Below are 12,945 nucleotides of genomic sequence, written 5' to 3'. Positions count from 1 at the left end.
AGAGGTCAAAATTCAAATCAGCTATGAATAGACTTTACCCACATTTAATGTACAGAAAAATGGGGTGGTGGCTGACTCTCCCATTATTGCAATGCAGGCTTGTAGATGAACAACGACTGCTTTTTCTGTTGGCAATGGAGTTTAAATATTATTATCTGGACTTTAGCCTCCATCAGAGGTTCTCAAACTTTTTACCCTTGGGACCCACTTTACATCTAAATGTGGAAGTTGCACCTCCCCAGCTAAACTTAGTACATGAATAAAAATATTTTGTATGTTTAGTTTCCATGCATACTCCAGATGTTCCTGGGAAGATCCTCCAGGAAGATCTGGAGCCCTCCATTGTAACACTGGGTGGCTTCTTCTTCTTTTAAATGTACAAGATCTGGTGCAAAAACTGCTCAGGGTTCCAAAGTCAGCTTTTTGTCACTTTAAGATGAGCTCAGAGACTTCCTTCTTTTCCATTTTGTCAGTTTTACCAGCTTATTTGTCCGTTCCATTTGTATCAATAAAATACTTTTGGATGGAGGCAGGAAAAGCAGAACGGGGAATAAGTGTGGGTGGGAGTGGGCAAAAGAGTCAAATGGGGATCTTGAGTAAGATTTCTTAATGAAACAAAACAGCACCACAGAACTGATCACCAAGAATGACAGATGCCTCAAAAATCACAAAATCCCAGAGTTGGAAGAGACCCCAAGGGCCATCCAGTCCAACCCCAGTCTGCCATGGAGGAATACACAACGAAAGCACTTCCAACAGAAGGTCCTTGCCGAGAAACTTGCTAAGAAAAACTGTGTGATAGGGTTGTTTTAGGGTTGCCATAGGTTGGACAGTACTTGAAGGCATGAAGCAAGAACAAAAGCAAAACAATACCACCACTTTCCCTTTACCCCACAAAAAGGCCCACACTGGGCACAGATAAAGTTGCACAATTATTATTATTATTATTATATTGTCTTATATCCTGCCTTTCTCCCAATATAGCGACTCAAGGCGGCTACTAGTGATGCCCTTGTCTAAAAGTCTTGTATTTGCTGTATTCACATTCTCTTGGTGACTTTGCCTACCTCCTTTCTTTTGGATGCCTGAACTGTATTTCTAAATGCAACCAAAAGTTTTAAATTTCTGCAAAGCTAGATATCTGGGGTCCGAAGTAAAATTCCAGAGGAGTGGAGCAGAGCTCCTTTTTTGAGGGGCAATGCTCTCAGTTCTCCTCCTTTACAGCTATACCTTGGGGATGCCTTCCACTAAATAGTCACTTATCAATCTTCCTTCAAGCTTCCAAATCCCGAGGGGATATTTAAAATGGAGAAGCCCTGCTCTTCAGAGAAAGCAAGGCTTTTATTTTTAGAAAGGCTGCATGCGCTGGAAAGGCTGCGTTGGCAAAGCCCATCTAATTTCTGTACTAGTTGGGTCAAAGCCAAATTGGACGGTCTCAGTGGAATGATTCAGGAGGCCTGAACTCTGCACCAAGGCTGCTTGCTGCCCATGGTTTAGCAATGTTTCCCAATTTAGACACCTTGCATCTGAGCTCACAGGGCCAGCTATTCATGCCCAGCTTCACCTCCTCAAGTGGTCAGTTGACACTCTCGCCTTGCCAATAATCCCAACTGTCAGTTCTTGCAGGTGGGAGAGCTGTCTTAATTTTATATTATGCCACATGCTGACATACATCCGCAGTCCTATCTGATCTGGAAAGAAAGAGCTGGCTAAGGCCTTGACCTCACTCATACTCCCTCTCAAAAAAAGTTTCTAACTTCATTTAATGAAAATGCATGCGACAGCTTTTGAAAGGAAAAAAAATGGCACTAAAGAAAGAAAGAAAGAAAGAAAGAATACAACCATCTAAATAAAAGCTCTTCATTACATTTTGGCTCCCGCTTTGTGACCACAGAATAATGAGCAGGAGAACGGTGTTAGCTTGCTTATCTCAAGCATCTGCAACTTGAGGACTTTAATAGGCTTTAGAGACAAATGAGTTGTATTGTGTCATAAGCCAACTTGTCTTCAGTTTGAACGCACCATGTCTGATCCTTTTTTCCAAGAAGCTTTTTTTAAAGAAAGTGATGCATTAAACAGTCTGGTGTTATGGTTATACTGACTTAACAGGTTGCTGACTGATGCTAGGAACAGGGGATATTTAAAAGTTTGGATGTGTCCTATGCTTTTCAGACATAATTTACCATAAACTGTCCTGCTAAAACATACCAACCCGGTGTTTTTTTCCTAGCAGATGCCTCTAGCAAAGTGATTCCCAAACTCTGGTCTTTCAGAGTTTGGGGCTTCAACTCCCAGAAGCCCCATTCAGCTTGTCCAACAGTCAGGAATTCTGGGAGCTGAAGTTCAAAGCATCTGGAGGAACAAAATTTGAGAATCACTGCTCCAGCAATTCACAAACACGAATGGGTTGGATTCCTCCAGTTGTTTGACCATAGGGTTTGGTATACAGAGGTATACTAACTTTGCTCATGCGCTATTTGAGAACAAGTCACTCATCTACTTGCATATCCTATGAAATCCTTCCAACGCTGCCAGAGAGACAGACAAGTGGAAGCCATGGCTTTCATTCCAGCTCTTGGGAATATTAATGAATGCCATCAAGTTTAAGTGACTTTTTGAGTGCTAGAATGATGTAGACTTCAGGATGCAGACCTGGGTCCCTGCTAATTGTGAATCCTAGTCAATTTCTCTCCCTCCCTTTCAGCCTGACCTACATCACATGGTTGTCATGAGGATGAAAACAAGAGGAGAGCCATGTGCATTATTGTCTTGAGCTCACCAAAGGAAAGGCCAATATGACGAGGACAGCCCTGATTAATCCTCTACCATCCCACTTTTTAAGCTGCTTTTAAAATGTCCCAGTTTCTCTCTACTCCTCCCACCTTCTTGCTTTGTCCTCAGCTAATTTCAATTGTTGCAAATTAAATTCAATGTCCAAATGTAGTTTGCATTCAATTAACTCAAAGGGGGAGGAAGAAGAGAGGGAGCAATCTTGCCCTTTCCTCATGCAAAAATAAACTGCTGCAGCTTCTCCTAGCTTGAGTGTTATTACCCAAAACCAGGTCTGAGCCTCTAATTTGGTTAACAGAATAAAAGAATCACAGAGTATGAAGGGTCTGCAAGGACCATCTATTCTAGTCCAACCCTTTGCCATGCAGAAATACACAGCTAAACACTCCTGGAAGATGTCCATGCAATCTCGGTTTAAATATTTCCAGAGACAAAGAGTCCACTACTCTTCAAGGCAGTCTATTCCACAGTCAAAAAGCTCTTACAATAAAGAATAATGTGAGTGTTGGTAAATTAGGCAGACAAAAGGAGGCAACAGCATCTGCAGAACAAAAGGCTGCAAAATTAACACTGAAACAATGTAATGTTCAGCAAGTCAAATGTTTTTCCAGTAATCTATTCAGCTGCATACTTTCAGGGTGAAAATCAAAACTGAGTTTCATGCAACGCAACATACAAAATATGAAGCATCTGGGGAAAAATAATAACAAAAAGAGACAGAAAAATGAAATAAAATTAAAACGCTCCAAAAATGATCAACCCTGATAACGTTTGCACAGATCCCAGTTTGAACAGCTACCCATTCTGCACCGACTTTGCAACCAGGATATGGAATGCTGTGTGATGGAATGCCTAACATTTCCCAACAAATCCTCCGGATTAAAAGCAGCATAAACAGCTCCCAGGCATACATGCACCCCCACAAAAAATTATGCTGAATGCGTATTACTCCTGATCCCGCCGTTCCAGTTGTCACCATCCCTTTACACCTGTTCAAACCTCGGAGAGAGCTGCATTCCTTATGACTGTAACACGCTGAGACCAAATCAGCCTCAAAGGCATGCCTTCCTCTTACAGTCCCACTAAACTGAACACACTCTTGTTAAGTAAAATTGATTTCTACCAATCCATTAGCTAAAGCTTGCAGCCTGAGGGGGAATAAAACCCATAGCTGATGAATATTCCTGGAAGAGCCTTCAACACCTTCATGCCCCATTGCTTGATCCAAAAGTAAATGCAACCATCCAAGCACTGCTTTCTCACAGGCAACCATTAAATCTCACAGGCAACCACTCTCATAACACATTTATGGGATCGGTGAGTTATATTATGAAATCTGGCTATATCGCTATTTTACCAGGCTGCATCCTCAATGCATAGATAATGCAGTTTGACACTGCTTTGACTTCTGTGGCTCCATGCTATGCAATTTTGGGATCTGCAGTTTGTTGCGGCACCAAACTGACGGAGAAAGCAAAATATCCCACAAAAGTACAGAATTCCATAGCATGGATCCATGGTAGTTAAAGTGGTATCAAACTGCATTATTTCTTGCAATAAGGATACAGCCTTCGTTCTCTGAGTTTACTGCAATGTTTTTATACTGATATTGCTTTTAAATGTTTTATTTGCTTAAATGTATTTTAATGGTTTACATTTAATTGTTTAAGTGTATGAAACGTAAATGTGTTTTGATAAGATTTATTATTGATAAGTCACCTTGCGAGGGCTACGCACTAAAAAAGATGCTTACGGAAATAAATCCATTCTTGCTAGGGAATTCCAGAGCAGACGCACATCAGACCACAATAACTGCCCAAAGCTCTGTGACGCCAAAAAGAAAGACAGCTGCACAAAGCCAACACTTTCAACCTGCTGACCACAGAATAAAAAGTACAAACGCTCGACCTAATTCCCAATGAAGCAGATACAGAAATGGTGTCACTCAATGGGTAGATGACATGGGAAAGGAAAACCAAGTCTTTGCAATGCTGGCGACGGTTCAAACAATTTTAATGTCTGTATGCAGAAAGGGAAACAAAACACCAAGAACACTGTACCAAGGAACTGAGTACTAGTCAAATACCAACATTCTGTATTTGACACCTGGAGAGATCTTAAGAAGTGGCAAAAGGCCAATTGTCAAGAGGAATCGGAATACAGGTTTTTCTCTATGTTATAATTTAACTGGAATTTATATTTCCCCAATAGCAAAGCTGCTGAGTTTTTAATGCTCAGTACTATCTAAAAACTCCAGGTTAGCAGCAATAATGTTCACCATACATGCATTTAATCTCTGTTGTTGTTAACTGCCCTTGAGTCAATGACCTCAAACCCTATAATTCACTAAATGATTATACGGTAATTACGAACATAATGGAAAAATAGCCAACTTTGTTGGCTCTTTCACATAGTATCTCATTTTATTAATAAATAACTTAATAACTGAATTCTGGAATTGCGTTACCGCTGAAAGTCCACCATAAACAATCATTTATACATGGACCCTTGCTATCTGCTGGAGTTTGGTTCCAGGACCCCCCCATGGACACCGAAATCCGTGGATGCTCAAATCCCATTATATACAATGGTATAGTAAAATGGTGTCCTTTATATACAAGAACTCATCGAATTCAACATGCCTTAATTTCTGCCTAAGCAATTCTCCATTTGAGTAACTTGTCTTTGGCGGCATCCATAATGCAGAAATAACCCAGGTTGTCACCACTTTAATTGCCATGGCTCAATGCTATGGAATTCAAACTGGAATTCTGTGAGAGATTTAGCTTTTTCTGGCTGCATCCATACTGCTGAAATAATCTAGGTTAACACTACTTTAACTGCCATGGCTCAATGCTATGGGATTCTGGGAAGTATAGTTTGGAGAGACGTTTAGCTTTCTGTAGCGGAGAGCTCATGCCCTGTTTGTAGGCATCCAGCTGGACACAGAACTAGAACACTGGGCAAGAATAACATTTGGTCCCATCCCATATTTCTCTTATGTTCCTAGAAATTAAACTATAAAAGGGCTAACAATAAAGAAGGGAGGGAACATTGACGTCTAGGCCCAGCAAATCCTCTTTGGGCGAAAGGTCTCCAAGAAGTGTTTATTGAACTTTAGGTTCCTCAAGCCATCTTTTAATTCTGCTAGATTGTTTTGTTTTTTCCTACGCAGTACACTTCAGTCCTCACTGGACCTCTCCTTTAAAGCTCTGGCAGCATCCAAAAGTAATAAACTCCAGGAGATGAAATTCTCTCCATGGAACATCCAGCCTCCAGCTCTAACAGACTGAAGCCATTCTGTCCACATCTGCCTCCAAAGAGATTTCATGCCTCACACACACAGTAGCAGGGAAGGAGTCCAACCGCTTTCGCTGACATTTGTTTGGCGGAGGGTGCTTGACTGGACATCAGCTAGGTTTCTGCCTTGAACCAATTCAATTGAATATATGCATTGCCTGCTTTCTGCTCTCTGCAATATACACAAGATTTGCTTTAAATTATGGAGTGCAAATGCAGTTGCTTTCTTTTTTTCTTTTTGTAAAATGTGTATTTTAAACACATATAAAGATATATAAACATATACATAACTGCAGAGATATGGACCATATACTAGCAACACGAGACACTATAACCGACAATATTTCCCTATTTATATACATTTGTTGTTGTTGTGTGCCTTCAAGTCATTTCCGACGTACGGTGAACCTAAAGTGAATCTATCATGGGTTTTTCTTGGCAAGATTTGTTGAGAGGAGGACACTAAGCTCATGGTATCTACCTGCTGCAAAGGCATGGGGGAAATGCTCTCTGGACCTATGGGTGGGGTGTCATAAATGCAAAAGAGGACAAGGCACTGCAAAATGTAGGACATTACCACATAAAAGCAAAAAGCACTAATGCAAATTCATGCTTCTAAGCCATGCTCAAAATGCAGGATAGTATGAAATTCCTCCTGGACTGAAGGTTGAAACTTAGGACATGTCCTGGAAAAGGCGGATGTCCGGTCACTCTGCCCATGCGTCAGACAAAATAACAAGAACCTCCAACTCTTATTCAATGCAAAAATAAAATATGGCTTAAGAGTAGACAAATGCCTGATTATAGTTCATCACTTTGTTCTGGCCTTGGAGAACAAATCTCCCTTCCCTCCCTTTCCCCTCCTCTTCTTCTTTTTAGTGTATCTTTTGCTTCGCAGCCTGATGACAGGTTCCCTATCTCTCATACTATTGGTGTGAGCCACTCCAGGAGACAATTATCTAAAAAAGCAAGATATATATATATATATATATATATATATATATATATATCTCAAGCCAATAAGCTGAGTACAGCACCATCATCTCCTACAGGATATTAAGAGCTAGATACTGAACTCTCCCCGTTTGGCTCATTCAAAGACAGTGTGGCTGGAACCAAGATTTCAGCAGGAAATTTCAGAAGCTATTCAAGTCACAACAGGAGAGATATGGCCGAAGGCAGACGGCTGCAGCTCATAGACTGTTTAACTGGATCCTGTCATTTTCTGAACCGGATAAAAAGCAAGCCCTTCTGCATTTCAGAAACTGGAGAGAGGGAGGGGGATTCTCTCTGGTTATGCTGTTACAGTTGATGGAAACTGTATGCAAGGCTGTCTTTCCTCTTAAATCGTACTTTAGAGAGAGAGAGAGAAAGAAAGAAAGAAAGAAAGAAAGAATCCAGCTGTCTTTTGGGGCCAGGTAATCAATAAAGCAAGTACATGAAGTGCCAACAACAGACGCTTTCCAACACAAATGTGGTTGTTCTGCTTCTTGGCGTGGCCAGCAGTCTCATCCCACAAATACATACCTACATATTTTCCCCCCATTTTTGAGCTCGGCTCAGTCATTATGTAACCTTCAAAGCTACCTTGGCAGTTGAATCCCATTCCCTCAAACAGTCCATTCCAGCAAGGACAACCGGCCAAAATACAAATGCAAGCCGCCTGGTGCTGTTTTCCTTGAGCAAGCAGAGTTTCCAAGGAGGGTTATTTTTTTTTACATTACCCCTGTGCAGAAATCTGGATTGTTGCATGTGTCTTAATTTATACTGCTTCAAAAGAGAACGTGCAGAAACACAGTGGCAACTGTGCACATTTCGACAGGCACCGCATGAACTGTTATCATGCCTAGGCTTTGGTGCAAAGCCTCCCACATAGGAGAATATGCAGCGAGGTCGACAAAAAAAGAAATGCTATATACTGCCCAGGAGTGTGAATGGTCTCCAATAGATGTATCTTAAACTCATAGGATAAGTAGGTGGTTGTGTACATTCCCTGGGGGAGAATGTACAGTCTTCATGTGATATAGAAGAATGTGAAGTCTGAAAATACCAATTAAGGCTGTATCTGCACTGCAGAAATAATGTAGTTTGGCACCGCTTTAATTGCCATGGCTCCATGCTATTGGAACCCATGGCGCTGGACAGACGGGCCCTATGGGGCGCCGTCGTCACATGCAAGGGCCGGCGCTTTCAGACGCCCCTCGCACATGATGAGGGCGTCAAAATGGTGGCACCTTGTACATACGGGTGCCACCATTTTGATGTAACAGACGCCTAGCGTCCGCACGTTGCGGTGCCCAGGTGATGTCGCGAATGCGCCACTGGCACACTGTGGTGTCACTGGCATGCTATAAAAAGAAGCTGCTTTTTGCGGCTTCTTTTTCTTGCCATCGCCAAACCGCACAGTATATCCGCTGTGGCTTGCCAACAGCACAAACGGCACCGCCGCCACACCGTCCTTTAAGGACAATCTGTAGAGCGCCCATGGCTTTGTAGTTTGTTGTGGCACCAGACAGGGAAGGCTAACTATCTTGCAAAATTACAAATCTCAAAAATCCCACAGTATTGAGACATGGCAGTTAAAGCAGTATCAAGCTGCCTTATTTCTCAAGGCCTCAACACACTCTCAATTCAATGCAAAAAAAGAGACAAAAATTAACAGCCTGGGGTTAAGAGGATGCACATTAGCATTCAAATGTACTATCTAATGTTTTATGAGTGGCGGAATTAGAATTGGTGGCAACTAAAAGGTTGGTCCAAAATCTCTGTCACATGAAACAACCACACAGCGGATGGGATGCAATATCTAGGTTTACTTACCCACTGTATCACAGGGCTCATCTTTATGGACACAAAAATCTGTCCTAGAAATAATGAGTAATAATAATAATAATTAGGGAGCGTGCCATATGAATACTTAACATGCATCATATCAGATGTCATTGAAAATCACCTTGTACAAATTAATCCTGTTGATGTACTTATTTGAGAGCCAGCATAGTGTAGTGGTTAGAGGGTTGGACTAGGACTCTGGAGACCAGAATTCGAATCCACAGATGCCAACTTTCCAGCAATTTCCTTCTCCCTAACCCCAGCCAGTTTAATAATAATAATAATAATAATAATAATTATTATTATTATTATTATTAGCCTGCCTCTCCTTACGGATTGAGGCAGGTTACAATAAATAGAAATAAAAATGCATAGCGCAATATAATAATCAATACATATCCCAACAGAATAAACAATCAGACAATCCCCATCCCTCCACCACCAACAAAATATTTTCCCAGCTGATGATTTTTGCACAATTTTGGGGCTGAGTGGGGAAGAAAGGAGGAAAACGTGTGAAAAACCAGTATCTAATATGCGTCAGGTGGAAAAGTGGAGCATTTTTCAATGAAAGCTGTGCAGCTTTGGGTTGGGAAGGGGTTAAAAAAATGTCCCAGCAAAGCTGCAGGAACTTCATGGGTTTTTCTCATCCTGCACCAATTCCATTAAGGGTTAGGAACTCCAATTTCTACTCTGCTCATGAAATTGGTGATTTCTCATCCCATCCTGATCTGGAGCAGGGAGACGTCTTTGAGACATGACAGGTCAGGGGCTATTCACAAGATCCACTCCCTGCTTTTGCTGCAAAGACACAGAGGCAATCTTTTTCAGAGTTCAGCTAGGCAGATGAAAGGCCAATTTGCCTTAAAAGTGTAGCATCAATGCGTAACTCTTTAGTTATTCCGTGAAATAACTAAAAATGATTCAATGCAAATGTTTTTATCCTTCTCCCCTCCTGCTCCAAAATCTCAACCATCCCCAGACTCCACTCTCAGGATAGGGATTTAATTCAAGCTGAAACAAGACAAACCTCTAAGTGTCTATCAGTGCGCTAAAGGAATCCAGGGCCGCTTTATTGTGTCCGAATGCTTGAAATACAAGCCCCTTCCACAAAGCAGCTGATGACATTCTGCTCTTGACCCAGCTGGCAAGAGCACCCTTGCAGGAGTTCCCAGAGCCAGCTCAACAGAAGTTTATTTAAGGATTTATTATGTTATATAAACTGGTAAATCAAACAGATGCTTTTATTGTGAACTTTGAGTAAGTGGCGGGAGGCCACGGTTGGAAAAGCCTCTTCCCCTAAGGGGCTCGCTAGCTTAGCAAATACAAACACGGCATTTCTGCCTCTTGCACTCAGGAGGGACCACAATGATGACAAGGGGGCTGGTGGTTCCAGGCAATTCCCTCAACCCCCTTCCTCCCCTCCCAGGTCACCGTTCCACCGTGTCGAAAGAGCAGAGCCCCATTCGCCTGCCGGGACTGACTGCCAGGACTACAAAATCATCTTCTCCCTCCATGCCAAGGGTCCATCTGGGAACTCTTAAAAAGTCTCAGTGGAAAGGGAAACGTACAAAGAAAATGCTTGCAGCTGAGAATGATTCTTTACATTAGATGCAGTAAGGTGGCGCAGTTCTGGACTGCAGCCCTGCAAAACCTCCTTGAATGGAGAAAACAAGTTCTGCTCAACTGGGATGCTATTCTAAACTCAGAAACACAGCCACATTAGTCTGGAAATATCGATCTTGCAGCAACTATAATATTAACTGTGCGAAAGATGTTGCAGCATGAACTACAAAATGGACCAATTGTATGCGTGTGTGTGTAGACGAAATACACACACACGCGCGCACACACACACACCCCAAGTATATTGAACCAACATTAGTCTGGAAATATCCATATGCAAAGATATCTTGTATCACCTATGATCTAACTGTGTGAAAGATGTTGTAGCATGCACTATAACAAGGACCAAGTATATGCATGTGTGTGTGTATGTGTATATACAGACACACACACACACACACACACACACACACACACACACACACACATATATATGGATCAAGTACATATATATACACACACACACACACACACCAAGTATATTGGACCATGTGTGTGTCCAAATACACATGGCACACATGTACCAAACACACACACACACACACGGACCAAGTATATATATATTCCCCCTATACTTATTTCAGTTGTTGCAAACTGAGTTCATGTGCAAAAGTCACTTGCAATCAAAAAGCTAAGGAAGGGAAGAAGCAACAGCATTTACATTTCTATACCACTTCATAGTGAACTCAGCCCTCTCTAAGTGGTTTACAACCTGTGTGTCAATTGCCCCCAACAAGCTTGGATACTCATTTTACCAACCTACCAGCTTGTATGTTCTTTCCTATTAATAACTTTGCCCATCTTGACCACTGATGTTGCTTAGCCACACATCTCCTTGTGAAATGTTGGAGAGAATGTTACAAAGCCGAAAACAGCAAAGGTTTGGGATAACTGAGGGGCTGCCTTCTCTCACATGGACCTGTTATTATCATCAGAGGGCCTCCTTTCTCATGCTACATCTGGCAGATGTGCATCCAGCAAGAACTAGGGAGAGGGCCTTTTTTCCTATTGATGTTCACTCTCTGGAATATCTGTCCCTGACAAAGAAATCAAGCACCGACTTCTATTGCGATTTCAACATATTTTGAAAACTGCTCAAATTCAGTTTAACCAATTCAATGACAGCTGGCATTTCAACATTTCACTTGCGGCCATGGATCATAGTGTACAATTGCTTTTTAAAATAATAATTATATGTATTTGTAGTATAATTCTATTAATGTTTATCACCGGGACATATTTATACGGCAGGCAGCATATAAATATTTTTAAGTGTATAAACGTCTTGCCTCCAATATGCTAGTTTTCTTACACACAGGGTTCATGTGTGTGTATGTGTGAATTAAAACTGCAGTCCTATATCTAAAGTAGACTACAGCCTCCAAACTCTAGCCTACTTTCCTATCTTGTTGCAGAATTATTGTAGAGATGATAATGCACCCCAGTGAAAATAGTCTTCCCTCCACAGATTTTTGAGGTTACAGATCTCAGATCCGCGAATTACAAGGGGCAACTGTACTACAATCCACTCTTCTCTTACGTGGGGATCCGTTCTGGACCCCCCGCATAAAAGAAAGTACGTGGATACTCAAGCCCCATTCAAACGAGTGGGGCTCGTGCCTGCAGTGGCGCAGGGGTGGCACACGGGGTGCATGCCACGGGAGTGCGCCCCATTCATTTAAATGGGACACCCCGCCCCTTGTGTCCCATGCGCTCAAAGCCGCATATAACACGGGTGCACTGTACCAGGTTTCCCTAGACCAGCCATGGTGAATCCATGGCACGTTTGCCAGAGCTGGCATGCAGAACCCTCTCTGTGTGCACGCGCACCAGGCTTGTATTCAAATACAGATTTAAAAGACATCAATCCTGAGTCCCCTTGTTGAATGTTATGTAAACTGCCCACCGCAGTTCTCTCAGTCCCCAATGCTCTTGTGACTTTCACAAAATATATAGTCTGGTAAAAGTTCTGGAAGGGGCAAGGCCCTGGATCTTACACAGGAAAAACAGCTGTGGAACATCAAGGAAATCAAAAGAGTAACTTTTGGTCAAGATAACAAATCTTTTCAAGGGAGTTTCTGTACATCACTATGGAATCCTTATTACCACCTGTATATCCCTATGGAATCCTTATTATAATCAAGTGCATAAAGATGGTGCATCTTGTCACAAGGAAAATGACATCTCATTAAATAATCTTCATTATACTGGCTTTCTCTAGCCCAGGATTGGCAACCATGCAGTGCTCCAGATGTTGTTGGATTGGGAATCCCAGCAGCCATCACCAGCAAAGCAAACACCAAGAAATGCTGGAAGCTGCAGCTGAAAAACATTTGGACAGCTGCATGGTTCCCCATCCCTGCTTTGACTTGGACAGTTCACATAAGCAGAACCAAT

The 12,945-nt window shown here is 42.0% G+C and overlaps 1 protein-coding gene across 1 annotated transcript in view; it reads right to left on the bottom strand.

Annotated features, from left to right (window-relative positions):
• Positions 1 to 12,945, bottom strand: part of LOC149307438 (A disintegrin and metalloproteinase with thrombospondin motifs 17-like) — a 119,997-nt gene that overhangs the window by 74,496 nt on the left and 32,556 nt on the right. Inside the window, exon 7 of the mRNA XM_089539168.1 lies at positions 8,911 to 8,954. Coding sequence (XP_089395294.1) covers positions 8,911 to 8,954 — 44 coding nt within the window. The remainder of the gene's footprint in view (positions 1 to 8,910; positions 8,955 to 12,945) is intronic.

This window comes from Sceloporus occidentalis, unplaced genomic scaffold (assembly GCF_023333645.1).
Source record: "Sceloporus occidentalis isolate IW3139 unplaced genomic scaffold, rSceOcc1.0.p SCAF_9, whole genome shotgun sequence".
Lineage (NCBI taxonomy): Eukaryota > Metazoa > Chordata > Lepidosauria > Squamata > Phrynosomatidae > Sceloporus > Sceloporus occidentalis.
The sequence above is the reverse complement of the archived record's forward strand: the minus strand, read 5'-3'. Positions and strand labels throughout refer to the sequence as shown.